The sequence below is a fragment of the Leucopleurus acutus genome, assembly GCF_964270905.1.
Source record: "Leucopleurus acutus genome assembly, chromosome: 3".
NCBI classification, from domain to species: domain Eukaryota; kingdom Metazoa; phylum Chordata; class Mammalia; order Artiodactyla; family Delphinidae; genus Leucopleurus; species Leucopleurus acutus.
In genome coordinates this window covers 96,528,828-96,549,369 of record NC_139145.1, presented here as the reverse complement: position 1 = coordinate 96,549,369, position 20,542 = coordinate 96,528,828, and the positions used below count along the sequence as shown (strand labels likewise).

General features: G+C 42.5%; 1 protein-coding gene across 1 annotated transcript; it reads left to right on the top strand.

Annotated features, from left to right (window-relative positions):
* Positions 1 to 295: 295 nt before the first annotated feature.
* RGMB (repulsive guidance molecule BMP co-receptor b) lies at positions 296 to 20,170 on the top strand (the record flags this gene model as incomplete). The annotated part of the gene is made up of 3 exons (XM_082834880.1): positions 296 to 554; positions 5,663 to 6,171; positions 19,502 to 20,170. The coding sequence occupies exons 1-3, from the start codon at positions 407 to 409 to the stop codon at positions 20,168 to 20,170; spliced, it is 1,326 nt and encodes a 441-aa protein (XP_082691006.1). The 5' UTR covers positions 296 to 406.
* Between the last annotated feature and the right edge of the window lie 372 nt (positions 20,171 to 20,542).

The following is a 20,542-nucleotide window of genomic DNA, read 5'->3' as shown; positions in this document are numbered from 1 at the left end:
GTGGCCGCTGGTTGGGGCTGCGTGCTCCTCATTTTCGTCCACACCCGAGCTCCACGCCTGGTGAGCCCACGCTGGCCGCGGCCAGGGCGCCCGCGCGCTACAGGTCGGGCCCCTCACTCGCTCACGGTCTTTGTGTCTTCTCTCCCGCCCCTTCTCCCTCCGCCCGCCGCCGTCTCCGGCCGCCACGATGCCACTGCGCCCTGTTGCCGCCGCCGCCAACTCGCTCCGCCCGCGGCGCACTGCTCGCTGCGGCGGTGGCGGCGGCCCGTGTTCGACGCTGGCCTGAAGGAGGAAGAAGAGGAAGCGAGGCGCGTCCTCCGGCCCATGCCGCAGCCACGGCCCGGGACCCGCCACGGCGCCCGCGCCGCCGCCCTCGCCGGAGCCCACGAGACCTGCATGGACGGGCATGGGCTTGAGAGCAGCATCTTCCTGCGCCGCCGCCGCCGCCCTCGCCGCTGCCGCCGGGGCTGAGCAGTGCCCCCGCCCCCGGCTCTGCCCGCCGCCCCTGGCGTTGCTGCTTCTGTTGCTGCTCAGCCTCGGGCTGCTTCACGCAGGTATGAGGCGCGCGCGCGAGGGGAGCCAGCTCTAGGGCCGAGTGCTTTGTTCCCCGACACCCCCGGTCCCGTAGGCGCTTGCCGGGGCGGAAGGCGGCGTGGCGCGACGGGAAAGGCCTCACTAGCCCCTGCCATGCACCTTAGCTGGGCTCGCGGGGCGGCGGCAGGAACACACCCACTGACCGAGCGGAGCGCCCGGGGCGCAGAGGAGAAGCCTCTCCCCTCCCTCCCGCCTTCCCAGCCTTCTGCTCGGACCGTTGATAAATCTCCCCTCCAACAGCCACTTATCAAAGATGTAGCGGGCGGGGGCTGCGCACCCGAGACAAATGTTCCGGATGCTTTATTGCTCTCTGCATTGGTGTTTACTGAAAGTCAGGCTGGGATCAGGTTTCCGCAGCCGCCGCCGCCGCCTCGGTGGGGTGACTAGGAGCCTTGTGCTGCTTCTCTGGAGTTGGGGGTGGCGGCGAGGCGAAGAAATCGCACCAGATGGAAAGATTTTCACCAGAGCTGGAAAACCTGGGGGTTAATCTCGAAGTAACTTAAACTTTTTAAAACTGGGATTTCTTTCATATTTGCGAAAGCTGCTTTTAATTCAGTTTTCAACCTCTTTGGAAAAACCCGTGCTTTGTGGCTAGCCGCGTGTTTTCGGGTTCCAGGAGAGGCTGACAGATGTCTTGCCTTCTGGAGGTTTGGCGCTTCCCCTATGGAAGCAGCGGTGAGGAATCTGTTCTTAACGAAGTAAGCCTTCTTCGTTCTTCTTAGCGAAGATGAGCCTTTTAGCATGTTTTAACCTACTTTTCTTTTTAAGATCGTTTCATTAACACGGTGTTGTATGTGAGTTGCATTTCAATAAAGCTGGGGAAAAAATCTAGGACTCTCTTTACTAATAAGTACCACTTCTAGGAGCAGATCTAGACAAAGAATTTTTTTAATACCAAGTTGAAAGATAATTTATCTTGTAGTTTGAGCACACTTAGAGCATTAGGTAAGTTTTCCTTCGCGAGCTTTTTGTCCTGTATTTGTAGGACAGCAGTCACAACGCTCTGATCTGGAGAATACTGAATTTTAATGCCACCCAACTGTACGGAGTAATTCTTATTTATTTACTAAGTCATAGCAGCAGTGTTAAAAATCCAGGAGGTCTTTTAAGTAATGGGGGAAAAATGTGGCATTTGAGGAGGCGACTTAATTTACTTTGCATAACTTTGCATTGTGATGTAACAGCTGCATTTTACCACTGTTGTGGAAACAGACCGAGGTCTTAATAGAGAGTGTAAATAGAAAGTTTTACGGTGATTAAGGTTTTAAATTAGTGACTTTAGAACCTTAGAAAATAAAGTCAGTTTGCTTATGGTTACATGGAAAATTTTTTATGACGTGTCAAAAAATCTGCTCAGGAAGGTTTTGTGTGAAAAAAATAAGTGTCCATAATGTCAAAGTGTAGGTTTCTTGAAATGGAAATTGAAGTGGTAGGCAGCACTGTGTCCCTCTTGACTACTTGGATATCGTTTCCTTCAGTTGCCATTGGGTCCTATAACAGGATTGGAATGTGGTCCTTGAAGATTTCTTCGCTGGCCCATGAAAGGCCTAAGAAGTTGGTTTAAAAGTTTAGAAAATTAAGGTGCCTTAGTTCAAGAACTTGGAATGTGAAACTCCTCTCAGTATCCTAATGTGCTCACGCTGAAGTCACCATTAGATTCTACCCAGAGTTGCTGTGGTGAGTGATATCTGTGGACAGCTTGTTGGAATGGAGCAGTTAATCTGGTTATAGAAAAGAGGGCTCCTTTTTGAGAGATTTCTTTGAAGAGCAGTGCTATTGAAATGCAGGGGGTGTTTCTCCTCAGAGCAGGGAGCCTAGCCGAGTGGTCTTTACAGATGGGCTACCATATGTTTGATGCCTGGATCCATATAATTTGCCTCTGCACCCCATATGGCTCTGCATTTCACTTAATTCACTTCAGCATATCTGATTTCTTTTATTATAAACTGGTGATTGGGCTGCAGATTCACACGCGCAGTCCGGACATTGAGGAAACTGTCTTGAATGGTGAGGTCTTTATGTCTGGATCATTAATGAAAGCTATAGACCCACAAATCCCTTAGTAAGTTTCATTTACCGGAATGAAAATACTGTCACATCATAGATGATCTGATTTGAAAAATAGATCTGTAGCTGCAGATTTTGAATTCTGCCCTTGGGAAATGAAAAGAATACTTTTATTCACTTATTTTTTTTTTTCCCTTAAGCAAACCTCTGCGCTTCCTGAATGGAGATCCAATATGGGAGTTCCTTGCTTACTCATACACTTCATGGCCTTCTTGGCTGCATCCTTGAAATTGTTTCTGCTCTGCATTGTCTTGGTATTTTGACAGGAGGCTTACTTTACCGCCTATAACAGGCAAAGTGCGCATTGTCATTATAAATTCATGAAGCCTGGATGTTTCTGGGTGTATGCTGCAAATTAGTCATTATACAGGAGCCTGTGATGGGGCTGAAACTGCTGACCCAAATGCACTTTCTCTCTATTTAGCCCTCCTCCCTCCCATCTTCTCTATTCAAAAAGTCTGTTAGAAACCTCATCCAAAACAAAGGAACCCAAGGAGTTCTGTTTTATGTGAGATTTCTCAAAGGAATCAGCACCCACCTGCTATGAAAAAGCGAGAGGGGAGGAAGGAAAGGAACAAAAAAGGAGCTGGGAATCTAAATTCTGCTTTTCTCTTTCTTTCTGAACAGTTGCATCTGCATTTCCATGCTGGTCTTACTTCTGATATTTTATGACTACTTGAAATAATTATTAGTAAGTGTATGCTTGGCTAGATTTTATAGGCCGTAACAAAGAATAGGCACTGCAAGTTTAGCAGAAAGTTCTTGTGCTGTCATTTATATGTTGTCCAAGAACTGTTCATTACTGAGTGATCTTGGCCCATATTTTATTTTCTTGCTTACTGCTTACTGTGAAGCTGATTTTAAAAGAAATACTGTAGTTACGTCTTTTTTTAAGCTATCAAGTACTGTCTTGAGAATCAGGCATTTAGTAGAGATGTGACATGTGGAGGAATGAAAACAGGATTTGAGGAAAGGCACCATGCTCTGGGCTTCATACTAGCTGTTTACAATCCAGCCAGGACAAGGCCTTTGTCTTGATTTTCCCATCTGTAAAATGGGTTTAATACCATTTGGGGGGTTGTTGGTTGTTGGTTGGTTGTATTTTTTTGTTCGCATTTTTGCTTTTTTGAGTAAAAATAGTTGAAAAATGATTTGATCTACTTTATAGAGAGGAATTCTATAAATATCAGCTTTGGAATGAGCAAACATAAAAGGGACCAAACACATCAAGATGTATTTGATTTTTTTAAGTGCAATTTAGTGATAGCTGTAAATTCATAGCTCCAAAATATTAAAATATTTTAATCTCTTTTACTTGTGTTAAATCAAATATCCAGTCTTGACTATATTTTTCCCTTTTTGGTTTTTGAAATTTAAGAATGGTTGGGGAAGTGCCTTAAGAGGTTGTCATTTCCTACCCTTTGTTTCCCCAGCTGATGCCATGAGCAGAGATTACAGGCTATTTTATTCAGATTTAAAAGCAGTTTACTACTGAAAAGATTAAAATATCTTTCTAAGATGATTATTAGGGTTAGTTTTAAGTCTTTATCAGGTAAATTACTAAATCTTGATATTATCCTGAAGTTTTGTTATGCCTAAATCTTGAATAATTATACATTTAATAATACTCTACTGACTGATTTTCCCCCCCCACAATAGATATTTTATGCCTAGAAAAGATCACAGAGTTTACTGTAGAACAACCTACTCATTTCTCATATGAGGAACCTAAGACTTGACACTGAGGCTCCTCCATGGTTGAGAGACCTATAGAGGATGGGCAAAAGTAATACAGATACGCGTTACAGTTCATTTGTATAAAATTTGAGGTGGATGATAAAGAAAACTGTTTCTCATTTCAGTAATCCTGGTGTTCCCATTTTAAGGAATATAGTGTTAAACTGATTGGTGCACACCACTGACCTAGTCTTGGCAGTTCATTGTGTTTTTTGTGCTTTGAGAGATTTTAAAATTTTTATATGAGAAGCTAGGGGCAAGCCATAATTTGAAAACTGACTTTTTAAATAATAGGGCAGTAATCACATGATTTTTCATTCATTTTAGCTTGACTTAAATCATTAAGTTAATGTGAATTAATCATTAAGTTTATGTGAATTGTTGATTTAGGGGAAAAGTAGTTTATATATACTCTAATAATTCTGTCTCTGGTTCTGTTTCTGGAAAAAAACATAGTTGGTGGGATCACCTGTCAGTGTTACGTACTCTTTGATTTAGTGTACTTTTACTGGTGAACTGTTTAGGAGCTGGAATCCTAGTGTGGTTGATGTTATGGGATAAGTGAATACCTAGCTTGGTCAGATCAATCACTTCATTTTTTTAAGGGAACATTTACACTTTGTATTGATAGAAACCAGGAGATTAAGTGTTAATTTATATGCAATTTGTTGATAAACATTCCTCAAGAAATGCAGAATAACTTAGTACCTGGATTTTTTCCTGATATTCTTTGCCTATAGCCATAGTAGAATCGGGTAAAGGTGTTTTAACTAATCATGCTGTAATTTAGGAGTTTCCCCTCCCTGAGGTGTGCAGGCTTTACTCGTGGTTTTGTGCATAGACAGTGATTTCCAAAGCACATTACTTATGCAGTTTTCAAAATCAAAACAAAGTTCATATCTTTGACTTGGTCTTAAAGCAAAGACATCTTTCTCAAAATCTATAAACAATAGCAAAGTTGATAAAATATTTCGTTTATCATTCCCTTGTAATTTTACCCTAAGAACACTGGGCTAGACTCCTATTTACTCACAATGGCCCATGCTTTAGTTTCAAGTTAACTAGCTGCATGCAGTGTTTCTCCCAGTGGCTTACTTTGTGAGAGGCCAAGAAGCACAATACAGCCCTATTTCTGAAGGCCTTCTTAAAATAGGAGTATATGAAATAGAACAAACAGTTCCCAGAGGAGAATGTCATTTTCTCATGTAGCTCAGGAAGTTGTGAAGCATTTAAAAAATGTTTGTTCTTATCTTCTTTCTCATAGGTGACTGCCAACAGCCAGCCCAATGTCGAATCCAGAAATGTACCACAGACTTTGTGTTCCTGACTTCAAACCTGAACTCTGCCATTGATGGCTTTGACTCTGAGTTTTGCAAGGCTCTGCGTGCCTATGCCGGCTGCACCCAGCGAACTTCAAAAGCCTGCCGTGGTAACCTAGTATACCATTCTGCTGTGTTGGGTATCAGTGACCTCATGAGCCAGAGGAACTGCTCTAAGGATGGACCCACATCCTCCACAAACCCTGAAGTGACCCATGACCCTTGTAACTATCATAGCCACGCGGGAGCCAGAGAACACAGGGGAGGGGACCAGAACCCTCCTAATTACCTTTTTTGTGGCTTGTTCGGAGATCCTCACCTTAGAACTTTCAAGGATCACTTCCAGACATGCAAAGTGGAAGGGGCCTGGCCACTCATAGATAATAATTATCTTTCAGTTCAAGTGACGAATGTGCCTGTGGTCCCTGGATCCAGTGCTACTGCTACAGATAAGGCAAGTGTACTTTTTTCTTCTTTCCAATAACTTTCAGAGTTTGATTCTTCAGGCAACTTTTGAAGTGTGATACCAAAGACCTAGTTTAAAAGGAGCTTCTCTTGGTCATCTTGGCACGCAGGGTGGATGAAGGATTAAATGAAAATTACTTGGTAAAAAATTTCTCAGTGGAATTCTAGGGCTTATGTAAAATGTGGGTCTAAATTTAAATAGGCAGTGATATGAAAAATAAAAAGTAAACATTGAAGTTGGGTTCTCTAGGGAAAAGGCAGGCTTGCTTAATGAAAAAAAAAAAGTTCTTTATTTTTTCAGTGGTGTCATTTTTAAGTGCAGATGTGTGTGGCTCTTGAAGAAATCCATGTTCAGATTTATCAGATGACTGAAATGGGTGTTCTGAATAAAGAACGCTGTGAAGCCAGAGGCAGTAACCCATCAGGAAATTTTATTGGGAACTTGGAAGCTATAGTAAAATGTAATGGCTATAAGCCAGCTTCTCAGTGGCAAGCCCACAGTGGTGTTTTAGTTCCTAACCTAGTGGTGACCAAGGAAGTTAAGAATTGGATATTGCAGAGCAGTGATTTATAACCCCATGTCATCTCAGGATAAAAATGTAAGTCAGCCTGAGGGGAAAACTGACATAGTTAAGTTAAACTTACCCTGTCTAGCTGCCAGTGTATGTGGTTGTTGTTTGTTTGTTTTAAAGAAACTAATACTGAATAGAGATCCTCTAAGCCAATTTTAAGGCACCAGTGTCTTAGTGCAAGTAGGTGGAGAGGAGCTATGACTGGCTTTCCAGTTGCCAGTCCGAGCTGATTCAGGTGTTAATAAATAAAGCAGTCAAAAAGGGTTCTCCATGAAAATAGTGTCCCAAGTAAGCAGCTCCTTCACCGTCTCCTCCAACCACAAAATCACATATACAGGTTTTCTCATCTTGCTTGATTTCCTTTGTTTATCTTTTCATCAGTTGGTTTAGACTAAAATATAATTGACAGGGAACAAGCTTTTATAATACTTAACGACTGTTCTTTTGATTTCAGGACACCTCCCTTGCCTCCAAACATATGTGGCATAGTCATTAAGTGAATTTAAATTATTTTACTTCACATTTTGTGGAGGGAATTTTACAGCACCTCCAGAGATGTATGGAGACACCCCGGGAGTGTCACAAATCTAAGATTAGAAGTCATTGCTCTGAACAAAGACTATTACATCGATCTAGACAAATTAGGGGGACTTAAAACTATTTACACTTCAACTCCCAATAAAGCCCAAGCTTACCTTTCCAAATCTTATATCTCAAACTTTTCTTCCTCTGTGTTTTACAAGTATGCAAGTAATTTTTCCTATCTGTATATAAAAATATGTATTTGCTGTATGTTATGATATGAAGTTAGTATAATTATGAAGTCATAAGACAAGCCATGGGCAAAAAATCCATCATTATTGCAGTCATAGGATATAAAACCTGGGAATAGTCTTTGGAAAGACATAACACTGAAAATTCAAGAAGACAGTTCCATTAGGAATGTAGAAAATCATCAAAATCATTGTGTAAATAATTGAGGGCTTGGAGTGGTATCCTTCAAACGATACTTTTGAGATTAATAAGTGCTGTGTGCATGGGAAAATACAGTTGACCCTTGAATAACATGGGTTTGAACTGCACCAGTCCACTTACGTGGATTTTTTTCCAGTAGTAAATACTGCAGTACTACATGATCCATGGTTGGTTGAATCCTTGGGTGCAGAACTCTCGATACAGAGGGCCAGCTATAAAGTTATATGTGAATTTTCAACTGCACAGGGGTCTTTGCCCCTAATCCTCCTGTTGTTCAGGGGTCAGCTATATTGTTTCTTTTCACAAGCCCAAAGTTTTGTTTTCCAAGCCTTCCATCCAGTCACATGTCACTTCTGTTTGGTGTTCAACCTTTCAAAATTTTATACTTTTTACTGATCATGTTGAAAATATTTGGGGACAACTGGTTACCTTATGAGTATTAACATTATATAAATGGAACAGTTGACACTGAAGGACTTCAGATCATTCTATTTCAGTTGTGGTTGAATCTCTCATAGTTTTTAGCAAATAAATAAATACAATTTGTTTTCTCCCTCACTTTGGTAAGGATCAAAGATTTTACCCATTCCAGAAAGGAGAGGGGAAAAATTATCCTCTAACATAAATTCAAGCAGACAGTGAGAATGTTTGGTCTTTAATTGCACTATTGGAAAGTATTTCCCCACATCTGGTGACCATGCTGTTCAGCAACAAATTACTCTATGACCTCTAGTAGTTGTTTCTTTCCTTCTTTTTGTAACTCTCTCCAAAGCCCCCAAAAGCATCTGGAAGGTTACTGTTGAGGGCCTGTCTCCATGTTGGTATGGCTTCTGCTGGTGAAACCAAACAAAGGCCTAAAATTTTGCACTGCAATTTCCTTTTACCAACCCAGGGCCAAAATGAAACCTTTTAAAAATTCTAAGCAATGAAAAAATGATGGCAATAAAAATAAAAACAATGAGACAAAAAAGTACATAAGAAATAAGTTCCAAAAAGATCTAATTTTTGTTCCTTGATGTCTACTGTAATACTGTTTTCAAGAAACCTTTAAGAAGAATTTTTTATATGAGTCCCAGCTTTACTGAGACCTTAAATACATACATAGACCAGCCATTGGATAACCCAGCACTGCACATTGCGGATACTGTGTCATCCTGTGGTCAAGCTTTTTTAATGACCTATGTGCTCAGTGTCACTAGATTTAAAGACTGACCAATGATGTCATATCATAGAGGCTGGCTGGTTGTGATGCCAAAATTATAGTATTTAAGCAAACATTCATTTCACCACCTTCAGCACTAAACTGAAGCACTAGATTCAGGTGTTTTGCTCAGGGAAGTCCCTAAGGCAACTCAGTCCTGGTAACCTGGCTTCTTAAGCAAGTCATCTTCAAGGCTGTCTTTGTGAGCTCTACCTGCCCCTAAACACCCACGTTTCAAACCTCATCACGAGAAGACAAAGCTTGGGGGGAAAAAAAATCTAAACTGCAGAGTCACCTGTATACTCAAGGGGTCATTTATTAGCTAAGACTTTTCCTTATCCACATGGCAAGCAGTGAGTGTAGGGCAGCAAGACCTGCAGTGCTTGACAGTTTGGCCTCATCTTCCCTTGTCTACTTTCTCTCCCCGTTCCCCGGGAAACGTCGGTCATGCTGCTTGCAGGTATGCCTTCTCACGGCCACTGGGTTTATGTCGTGCCCTCCACCAGCCTGTTGGGGATCCCTTCCCAGGAGTCTGTATGGTTGGCCACCTTGCCAGCTAGATGTGTTCCTAAAGGGGAGACCAGGGCTATTTTTTCATCTCTCCCCGCCCTGGGGCTGCCAGGGTTCCTGGCACACCTGCACACCTCTGCTGAGATCCATGTCAGCTCTGGGCCACCTTCTACACCTTTGGCTGTAAGGGGCAACTTCTGGCCTGCAGGCACTCTGCGGGAGAGAGATGAGAGAGGGGGCAGGCTTAGAACTGGCAGCGCTGGCTACATGGGAAGAAAAGCAGTTTCTGTTTTGGGCTGGGGTTGGCGAGGGGACACAGTGCCAGTATCTCTCCTGGGCCTCACACAGGTAAATAACCAGGTCATCTGTGGGGATGCTGGGCTTCTGTAACTTCTCTTCCACATTCTCTTTGCCAGCCTCTCAGTCTCAACTCCTTTTTACTTCATTCTGTGCATCTATGTATCCCTGTTTATGTGGATTTAATAAGGAATTGTATATGCCATGATTACAGGTGATTTTGGTATAAACTATTTTATGAAAGGATTCTGCACTTTACAGATGTATTCCTAGTAACATGTATTAAAAGCACCAGTCTCTCAGGTGCATTTAAAATGATTCCTTTAACCAAAAAATTTCAAGGATGAATGTATTATACACCTAAACGATGGCAATATTTTTAAAAATTATTCTGTACAAATAATTGATATACCTTTGCTTTGTTTTCCCTTTTGTTTTAACGTAATCATGTCCTTTCTCATCACTCTAGCTTTTGTATGCTGTTCTTCAAACTCAGTGATACAAAACTGCAAGTAGGAGGGGAGATTGAGATGACTGCAGGTCCTTTATAGATCTTCAGATTTTTCTGTACTTCATCCTTTAGTGAGAGAAGGTGGTTTACCTTCAGGCAGTTTGACTTTGGGGAAGAGGTGTGTTCTTTGTGCTTGACCAAGCCGGGTAGCTGTTGAACAGGTACTCTGAGGTGCCTTGTAAATTCTTGCTGCTGCCATGGGCCACCAGCTCCCAGTGACCCCATGGGCAGTAGCTTTCAGTGCCTATCCAAAGCATGGTAAGAGACCCTGTCTTTGAAAGTCCATAATTATCCCTAAGTCTCGAACTCTAGCTGCTTTCTGGGAAATTTCCTGAAAACTTCCACTGGTTGATGATACTAGAGATACAGGAAGACTTAGTCCCTTTGACCCATTCTTGCTTACTATCTTCATCAAACTGCATAACCCAAGGTGTTCCCTGATGATAAAATACTCTTCACTTGTAGGGTCCTAGAGCATGATTGGATCCTGTGCTCCTTTCTGATGCCCCTTAGCATGAACTGTTGTTCGACAATCAAATGTGGGCATGTAAACCAATGTTCTGGGTCATTCTCTGTTGGTTACAAAATCAGAGCAGACGCGCCTGCATTGCAAAGGCTTTCCACTGTCTTTTTTAGGCATATCTTTGGATCAAGGTTTGGAAATCTGTCCTCTCTTGACCCTAGGCCTAGTGCATTTTTTTCTAGCCAAGTTTTTGTAACCAATTATGTTTTTAGTATCTTCATGGAGACAATGTGAGCTACACAGTGGTGATCATTCTTATTTTTGTGGACTAAGGAAGATGCCTTATCCTTCCCTCTGCCAGATTGTGATTTGAATACATGGACACTGTGCTTTCGTGCAACATTGTTACAGAAGGGACACGTGGCAGTTTCTTTGAGAATATAGAGCCCTTTCCTTCCAGAGAGCACAAGCTGTCTTGCAGATACATTGTAACTAATCCTTAAAATCTGAGGTTGCTCTTTGTTTTGTTACGATTATCTGTTATGCAGCTAATTCTTGCCATCTTTTTAAGATTTGCATCTTGTCATGGTCCTCCTTGTTTTGCAGAAATGCTAAAAAAAAAAAAAAAGTTATAACACCAGTTGAGGCATATTGCAGAACAGATGGGAAAGAAGTTTGCAGTTGTAGCTCCCAGCTTATACTATATTCATTTCTCTGATAAAATGTATAATGTGGTGCTGCATTTGAAACACCCAGCATTAAAGGGCCTATTATGCATGGGAGATGCAGAGGTGAATGTTATCTCTGCCTCAGTCTAAGCACATTACTAAACTTTGCAGCAGTCAGTGGAGAATTGTGGGTTTGTGTGGGGGGGAAAAAGCCATTTGCAGGGTTTCTTCTTAGAACATTGGTGGCCCACATTATAAGCTGGTTCCAAGTGCTGCGAGTTGTCTCGGGTGTCAGGAAGGACCAGGAGGTTGGGCCAGAGAGATGGGCTGCTGTACCCAGGGCCTGACTGTCCCCGCTGGTCACCATCACAGGTCAGTGTTCTTACTCCTAGGATTTGTCACAGTCTCCCTTTTCACTTCCCACTGTTCAGGTGGCCGCTCACCTGCACCCAGGTCTCCTCACTCCTGTATACCCTAGCAGGCTCTAGAACCCTGGCTGCCACTGTTGAAAGGTTATTGATCTTTGATTTAATACCAGAAAGCTTTCTAGGGAATTTGACCATCAGTATCACCAGTTCTTAGTTAAAATCATTTTTTCAGGGTTCCATCTCATCTTTAAGACACATGAAAACATGTCTTAGATAACCTTATCCTCCCTGAATTTACTTATTGTAGAGATAATATTGAAACATTAAAGAATAGTTTTTAGAAAAGCAGAAATCAGGTATAATTGCAGGTGGTAGTATTTCTATTTGTCCTTTTCTGTTTCCTGCATAGCTCTCGTTTGTACTGGATTGTAAGGTCTCAGGCCCAGAAACTATTCAGCTTTGCTTCATAGAACTATATGAAACTTCAGCAGATTGCCTGGAGGTAAAAGTATATGTGGGCAAAGGAAGAAGGAAAAGAAGGAGAAATTATTAGCTCCATGATGTATCTGTAAGTGTGAAAGATCATTTTGTAAGGTGAAAATGGGCCTGCCTTGTTTATTCTTTATGCTGTACTTTCCAAACAAGATACACCTTTATATTGTTCATACAGATTCATGTACTCTGGGTAATGAGTCTTTTATCATCTTTCTGTTCTCTGGAATAGAATGAAGAAATACGGAAGATGTTAGTGGAAACTGTCTAAAAATGTATAAAATTTGTGTCTGTGTATCTTGTCAGTTTTATATTTTGAATCTCTCTGTGCCGCTCCCTCTGTGCCAGATGTGGTTTGGAAGGACAAAAAGGACCTTCGTAATCCCCCATTTATAAGTGAAATTAACCCAACGCCTGCCTGAGCCAGCCAGGATTCCATGCGAGTGCTGTGGGCCTCTACTCCTTTAAAACAAATCCACACTCCTTCATAGTTTAAACCAGAGGCAGGAGGCCAAGTCTGATGCACAGCTGAGAGTTAGAACTTGTTTTTCTGTCACATTTCCAAATGTTTCTCTCTGCCCTGTTAAATTTTCTTTGAGTTAACATTTTGAGATTAAGGGGCAAGAAGGAAACATTGGATGGTTGGTACTTTTTTTGTTGGCTTCAATTAATGCTAACCAAACAGTTTCTGCCTGTGTGGAATGTGGGATAGTTACCTGCAGTGTTGAACAATGAAAAATGCTACCTTACCCATTTTGTCTTTATTTGTTTTGACTGTAGTAGAACTTGCTCTTCCACTGTTTTGAATTTTGTGTTCTCATGGGTGGGGTAACTTCAGGACTTCTTAAACTGCTCAGCTTGTCAGTAAGTAATAACTAACAAGAATAGCAGCACCCATCTAAGATGCAGAATTTAGCTGGAGAGCCTTGTAGTGAAAACATGATGCTGTCGGGTCTAGAAAGAACTTCAGGTGAAGTTGGGTCTGTGGAGAGAGGAGCTCTGTATGTCCCAGTTAGCTGGTTATTAAGAGCTGGAGCCCAAAGTACCTTTGCTGCTGCTGGTGGGGTTCTTTCAGTGTTGGAACTTAGTATACACACTGTGGATAGAATTGATGTGACAACATTTAAATACTAACTTCCCATCTGCTCTGCATGTGCTCCTGAAAAGGGGGTCAGGGTTTAATCTTTCCGTCTAAAGGTGTGCGTGAGTACACACATAAGCACACGTGTGCATTTATGTGGTGTTCATGCTTTCCCCGCTCCCTGCCTCAGGAAAATGAAGACAGAAGGATATTGTTTTGTAACTTTCCAGTTAACTGGCTTCTTGGAATATATGGTCACTGCCTGTAACCACCTCGTTCCTGGGCTTTGCTTTTTTTTTTAATAGCCCTGGGAACCTGCAATTGAACCTACAAGTGACAGAGTGTGAGTGTATTGTGGAGACCTTCAAGCCCTTTTGCTTTTTAAATCACCAAAACTGAAAAATGATCAATGAGACTGTGATTTCCTAATCCCCATTGGTTTGGGAAACAGCTGTGCTGAACCCTGGCCCTGTGCCCATCCCCCCCCCCCCCCCCCAATTAGGAGGGAGATCCCTAAAAGCAAGACTTGCTAGGGCAGATTCCTGCCCCTAGAGTTATTGCCTCTGGCCCTGGCTGTCACCTTTCAGAATATTTTTAGCCTCTGGTCTAAAGCACAGTGGCAGCCTCGGCCCGTAATACTGTTCGCATCTAGCAGTGTAGTGAGTTCCTACATTTGCTGGCCTCCTCAATGCAAAGTCCGAACACAACAAACAAGAAGTTCCGTTTGGAGTTCTCTGAGTGCCAAGACTGTGAGGACCAGAGGCCTTTCCTCCCCAAACTCAGCTCTGGTCTGTACAAGGAAACTGGCCGATTTCCCTGTCTCTGAGCCTATTTCTACTTCCAGCCTTTCTTGTTTTAAGTGTACAGAAATTGCCCTTTGGAAGTCGACATTTTTTTTGCCTGTCCCTTTTATGTGTCATCCCTGGGCCTGCTTCCCTTTCTCTCTCACATGCTCTTTCCAGCCACTGAGCTTAATGCTTCTCCCCTGGACCACCCTAGCAGCCTCAACTGTGGGTGTCCTTTCCCTCTGGTTTGGTTTCTTCTTTCTCCATCTGCTGCCAAGAACCCCTCCAGCAGCCAAGGCAGCCCTTGTTCCTGCATGTATTACCTAGGGCAACACTGAAGAATAAATAAGTCTGATCCATTCCGTTTCTCTGGAATCCTGTACATGTTTCTAGAACAGAGCTCTGTGGAAAGAGACTCATGAGCATAGAGAAACCTATTTTGATATCCTTAGAAGGTAGGAGATTTTTATAGTCTCATTCAGGACTTAAAAGAAGTCTAGAGTAAGATTTTTAACCTGCCACCCTCCTCTTAAACACATGTACTACTGTCTTCCTGTTAGTATCTTGTCCTACTCCAATGAAATTACTTAAGAAACTATACTCATAGATCTTAAGTTCAGATTTCCTATAGGTAGATAGCTGATATGTAGGCTGAGTCGGAATGGTAAAATTACATTCGGTTCATCGAGTTCACACCTTCCTGACAGATTTTTTTTTCTTAGTTTTTCAGGAAAATTATCAATGACATCAGTTATTAACCAATGCAACATTTTTTCCTTAAGTATGGTACATACACTCTCCTAGGTTTTGTATGAAACTGTTCAAACAGAAAGTTATTCTAGATGAATATGCTTTTGTTTCCTGCTCCACAAAAGGGAGAGAGATCCAGAGTTCTCCCCAGTCCAGCCGAGATACTTCCTTATGGTGCTTCAGAGCTTCCTAGGCTCAGCCTCCTCAACATTTATAAAAACTGACCCTCTGAAGTTAAGATTATGTGTTTTAGAGCTGGAGATAGAGCACGTGTGTTTATTTCTTTGAAGCATGTGCCCTTTTTGGAATGGTTTCTTGTTTTGCTCAGCCTTGAGGACTGAGTGTAGAGGCTGTACTCCACTGATCTGGTAAGAGCAAAGGGGCCATGGGCACAGTGTTCTCTTATTCTCCCACAGTCGCCTGTTTTTTCAACCTATAATTGCACCCAGAGGATCTGAGGAAGTAGACTTATCAGCTAATTATATGAAATAAAATTAATTTTAGCTTCCTTAACACAAGCAGAATCTTAATTAGGTACATATCAAAATTGTTTCTGTATGTTCCAGGCTGATTTCTGTGACTTTCAGTTTGGTTTGCAGGCCCATCTTAATCCAAGAGATGGAGTCCCTTGATCTTAAAGTCGAGTTCTGCTATTAGAGAAATCTAGTAAGGTCCTGCACTTGCAGTGCCAGATGGCCTGATTAAACACCAATAAATGTTTCTTCCAAAATACAATAAGCACAAATAGTTAAGTGCACAGCCTGTGGGGAATTCTACTGTTTGAAAACTTCTGTGCAGCACTTTGCAAGGCTGTCGAGCCTGGGGAAGCTCTGTCTGTGCATTGCCAAGGCAATGCCTGGTTCTCGGGGCTACGTCGTTTTCAGTTAATTTTTTTTTTTTACTTTCCTGGTGGAAAGGAGAGGCAGCTGCCTCTAAATATTGGTATTTCACAGCAAACCTTAAATCCTTATGGCCTTACTCGTGTGGAAAGGTTGATTTGTAGCTGCTCTCTTGCTCTTCCTAAGAGACCCGTTGGGTGGTAAAGATCTCAGGGAATGAAACATTAAAAATGAATGAGGGGACTGGAGTAGTTTGTCTGAGGTGAGGGTTGGAAGGGGCTGGGCGGGGGAGGTTTAACAAAAGGCACTGGTGTTTTAAATGCACAGAAATGCCATCCATCAATAATAAATGGTGTGGCATAGAACAGATGTGCCAAATTGAGTTATTACAGCATATGGATCAGTTCATAGAGGGGGGAAAGTAAGCAGCATAGCTGGTGTTTTTAAATTATCTGTTTGAGAGCTTTAGAATACATTTTTGAATGTCCTGTTTTTACCCTCTGACAGCTGCTAGTTGGAAATAGAAAACGTGTGGAATTACCAAACATGCCAATTAAATTTTGAGTGTTTTTAAAGTAAGAATTATTGAGAGTGAATAAATTTTTTTTTTTTTTTTTTTCTGAAGAGGGAGACAGAATCTGGAAATGAATTTCTGGCCCTTCATGGCTGAGTGCCTGCTTTTTAAGACCTCGAGTTGTAATTAATTGTATGAGGAATGAAATTACATTACAAAACTTAAGTCACATGAAACTGTTACCTAGTGTTTTCTAAAACATTGATTATATCTCTAGGTATCTCTTCAGTACCTACTTAAACTACAGAGGACCACTCAGGAAACCTCTCTCAGGCTTTGAGGTTGCTTCATTACCCTCAGCATCTTGATTCAAGGGCTAATTCTATACATATGCTCCGAGCGAATTATTTCACCTAAAGGAGGAACAACAAGAGAAATACCAGCTTCGTTGTCTCATAGAGAAAATCACTCCTAGGAAATTGGACAGACAGAAATCCATTAGGTAAACTGGAATATTTTGTAAGTGTAGATAGTATGCAGTGTAGATAGTATACAGCTTTAAGTTTTACTTGATCTTCTAGAAGTAATGGGAGTTACTGTCAGTGTCACAGGCATAGCAGAGGACAATAACGTGAGAGTGTTTGAAATGACTCCTGAGTTGGAATTGGTGGACTTGGTGAGAGCTGGAACTATTCCACTCATCTTAATATTGACCCTTGCTTGCCTTTTTAGAAACTTGTTTGGAATTGGATCTCTCTGGTGTGTTGTCCCAACAAAACTAATTCCTCTGTGTTTTTCCTAAGGTGAACTAAAAAGTACTTAATTCTTGCAGATAACGCCAAGTTGGTTTAAATTTGAGGTTTGTTAGACTGGAAGGACAAATGGCCTAGCTGTCGTAGAAGAGTTCATTTACTCTTTGAGTGTGGATGTTCTAGTTGAAAATGAGGAGAGTGGCTGTATGAAAAGTCTGTTACTCTTATTGTAGCCGTCTGTATTAACTTGCAACTCTTCAGGTGCAGAATTTACTTGAATAAATCTTTTTCACCTCCAAGGGATCCCAGCTTACCTTAAAAAAGCACTTGTCAAACTGTCTTTAGAGCCACCAAATAAATCTATTTTATAGTCCCATTAGATATCTAGCTCAAAATCCCACTCGCTCTGGAAGGTCGTATGGTTGGATGCACAACAAATTTCCTGAAATCATCTCTGGTACACCTCCTTCAGGTTGTTAGGAAGGTGTTGAAATGTGAGAAGGCTGGTCATGAAATTAAATTGTGGCTCAGGGTAATTAGGAAGGGAGAAAACCAAGCATTTTCTTAGTGCATTGTCTGGCTTTTAGTTGCAGCTGCAAACAACGGATATGAATTTAACCAGTTGCTACAGTGCAGCTGGTTCAGATGTGGCTTTATAACTGGCTGAAGTGAAATGAACAGGCTGGAAAATTCCAGTTAGGTAACACTGGTGGTAACATGTGGAATTAAATAGTGTGAGCAAATGCTGGCCGAGCTGGGGAAAAAGCCCTTCGGACATAAACTTGAGGATGGTGGTGAGGACTTGTAGAGAGCGGGGTGGGGAGGGGCCGGCATGGCCTTTTAAACAAGGGTCTATTGTTTTGATTAGCCCCCTTGCAGGAGGTGGAAGGTTCCCTCCATCCAGAGTAATCTGTAGAGTGTTTGGCTTGTCTACCTCCCTCCTTGACTGAAGTCACCTGATACTTTTTTTTTTCTTCAAGAAGAAAGAATAATTGGGATTGACACATACACTCTATCGATGCTATGTATAAAATAGAAAACTGATGGGAGCATACTGTACAGCACAGGGAACTCTACTTAATGCACTGTGGTGACCTAAATGGGCGGGAAGTCCAAAAGGAGAGGGATAGGTGTGTATGTATGGCTGATTCGTTTTGCTGTGCAGTAGAAGCTAACACAACATTGTAAAGTAACTATACTCCAGTAAAGATTAATTTAAAATAAAATAGTTCTCTGAAAAAAAAAAAAAAGAAGAAGAAAAAGCTGTTACCTCAGTTATTGACAATAACTCAGATCTCAAAGCATAGGCTTTTTTCCCCCTTGGGGACCGTTTTCCCACCTGTGTGACCCAGAAGGCCCTGTCTCTTCCTCATCATCTTCCTTCCATCCCCTGCGGCAGAGATGTTGAGGATGTTGGAGACAAGGTGCTCAAGGTTCATTTTTTTTTAATAATTGTTCTAATTAAGGAAATAAAATCAGTTCACTCAAGGGAAGCTTTTGTATTATCAGTAGTTTTTTCTCCATGAATTGTCTGCTTAACTTGGCGGGTTGAGAGTTGACTGGGGAACAGATTTCTGAGAAGTCGAAGGGCCATCGTGCTGTTTGGGGAAAACATTTGCTGTAACTAGGTTTAGGATATTTAGTCTGCCAGTGCTTGGGAGCTGCATTTGCTAAGTGAGTTTGCTGTCACAGCGATTAGTCAGTCATGTGAAACATTTGATTAAGGGACTTAAGAGAAATCTTTCCTGAGGCACATGATTGGTAGCTGTTGCTGGGATGGCCCCCTCCTCAGCTTTCCATTTCCTCCCTCAGTGTTTATAAGTAAGTTTGTAGTGATGAGTCATGGGATATGGTTTTAGCGTCCAAGGGAGAAACTTTTTAGAAATTGAAGTTCTGGTACGGGGCTTCCCTGGTGGCTCAGTGGTTGAGAGTCCGCCTGCCGATGCAGGGGATGCGGGTTCGTGCCCCGGTCCAGGAAGATCCCACATGCCGCGGAGCGGCTAGGCCCATGAGCCATGGCCGCTGAGCCTGTGCATCCGGAGCCTGTGCTCCGCAACGGGAGAGGCCACAACAGTGAGAGGCCTGTGTACCGCAAAAAAAAAAAAAAAAAAAAAAAAAATTTCTGGTAGGTTTATTGTTAATTAAGCCACTTAGAGCTTCTGCATAACTGAGAACGGAATCTTTTTTTCTCAGAGCTCTACCACAGCTCATCTGTTTTTGGAAGGAGACAAGATATAAATTACCAATAAAAATTGCCTGTATCCCAACAACAGCATTGTTCTGTCTTAGGAAAATGAACATTTTTTCCGGAGGCACATTCCCCGGATCTGTGTTAAATTATCATTCCAAATACATAGGACTTTTAAAAGTTTCCCTAACAGTGACACCATTCACTTGCAAGGCAGAAGCAAAGAGGCCTAGTCTGGAGATTCTGCCTCTAGCCATTCAACTCCAGAATGGAGAGCAGCTCTTGCCACACAAGGATGCACCGTCCCGTATCCCTCCCATCGTGTTAAACTTTGTACGCGTTCCTTCCCACAGATCACCATCATCTTCAAAGCCCACCGCGAGTGTACAGATCAGAAAGTATACCAAGCTGTGACAGATGACCTGCCAGCTGCCTTTGTGGATGGCAGCACCAGTGGAGGGGACGGCGACATCAAGAGCCTGCGTATCGTGGAGAGGGAGAGCGGCCGCTACGTGGAGATGCACGCTCGCTACATAGGGACCACGGTGTTCGTGCGGCAGCTGGGTCGCTACCTGACCCTCGCCGTCCGCATGCCTGAAGACCTGGCCATGTCCTACGAGGAGAGCCAGGACCTGCAGCTGTGTGTGAACGGCTGCCCCCTGAGCGAGCGCATCGATGACGGGCAGGGCCAGGTGTCTGCCATCCTAGGGCACAGCCTGCCTCACACGTCCTCGGCCCAGGCCTGGCCTGGCTACACACTGGAGACTGCTAACGCTCAATGCCACGAGAAGATGCCGGTGAAGGACATCTATTTCCAGTCCTGTGTCTTTGACCTGCTCACCACGGGGGATGCCAACTTCACTGCCGCAGCCCACAGTGCCTTGGAAGACGTGGCGGCACTGCACCCCAGGAAAGAACGCTGGCACATTTTCCCAAGCAGTGGCCTCGGGACTCCCCGTGGAGACAGCCATTTGTCTGTCAGTCTAGGCCTCGCGTGCTCCATCCTTATCGTGTTTTTGTAGGGGTTGTCTTTGTTTTGTTTCTGTTTTTGTCTATAACAAAATTTTAAAATATATATTGTCATAATATATTGAGTAAAAGAGTATATATGTATATACCATGTATATGACAGGATGTTTGTCCTGGGACACCCACCTGATTGTACATATTGTGTTTGACTGTTTTCACGTCTGTTGGATGTAGTGTTCTTTGATTGTATCGATTTTGTGTTGCAGTTTTGTGAAATGTTTTATAATGTCCCTGCCTGGGGACCTGTTAGAAAGCACTTTATTTTTTATATATTAAATATTTATGTGTGTACCTGGTTAGTATGTATATAGTACACATGCACAGACACCGTACGCAGCGTTCCCTTTGAAGATGACCGGTGACGT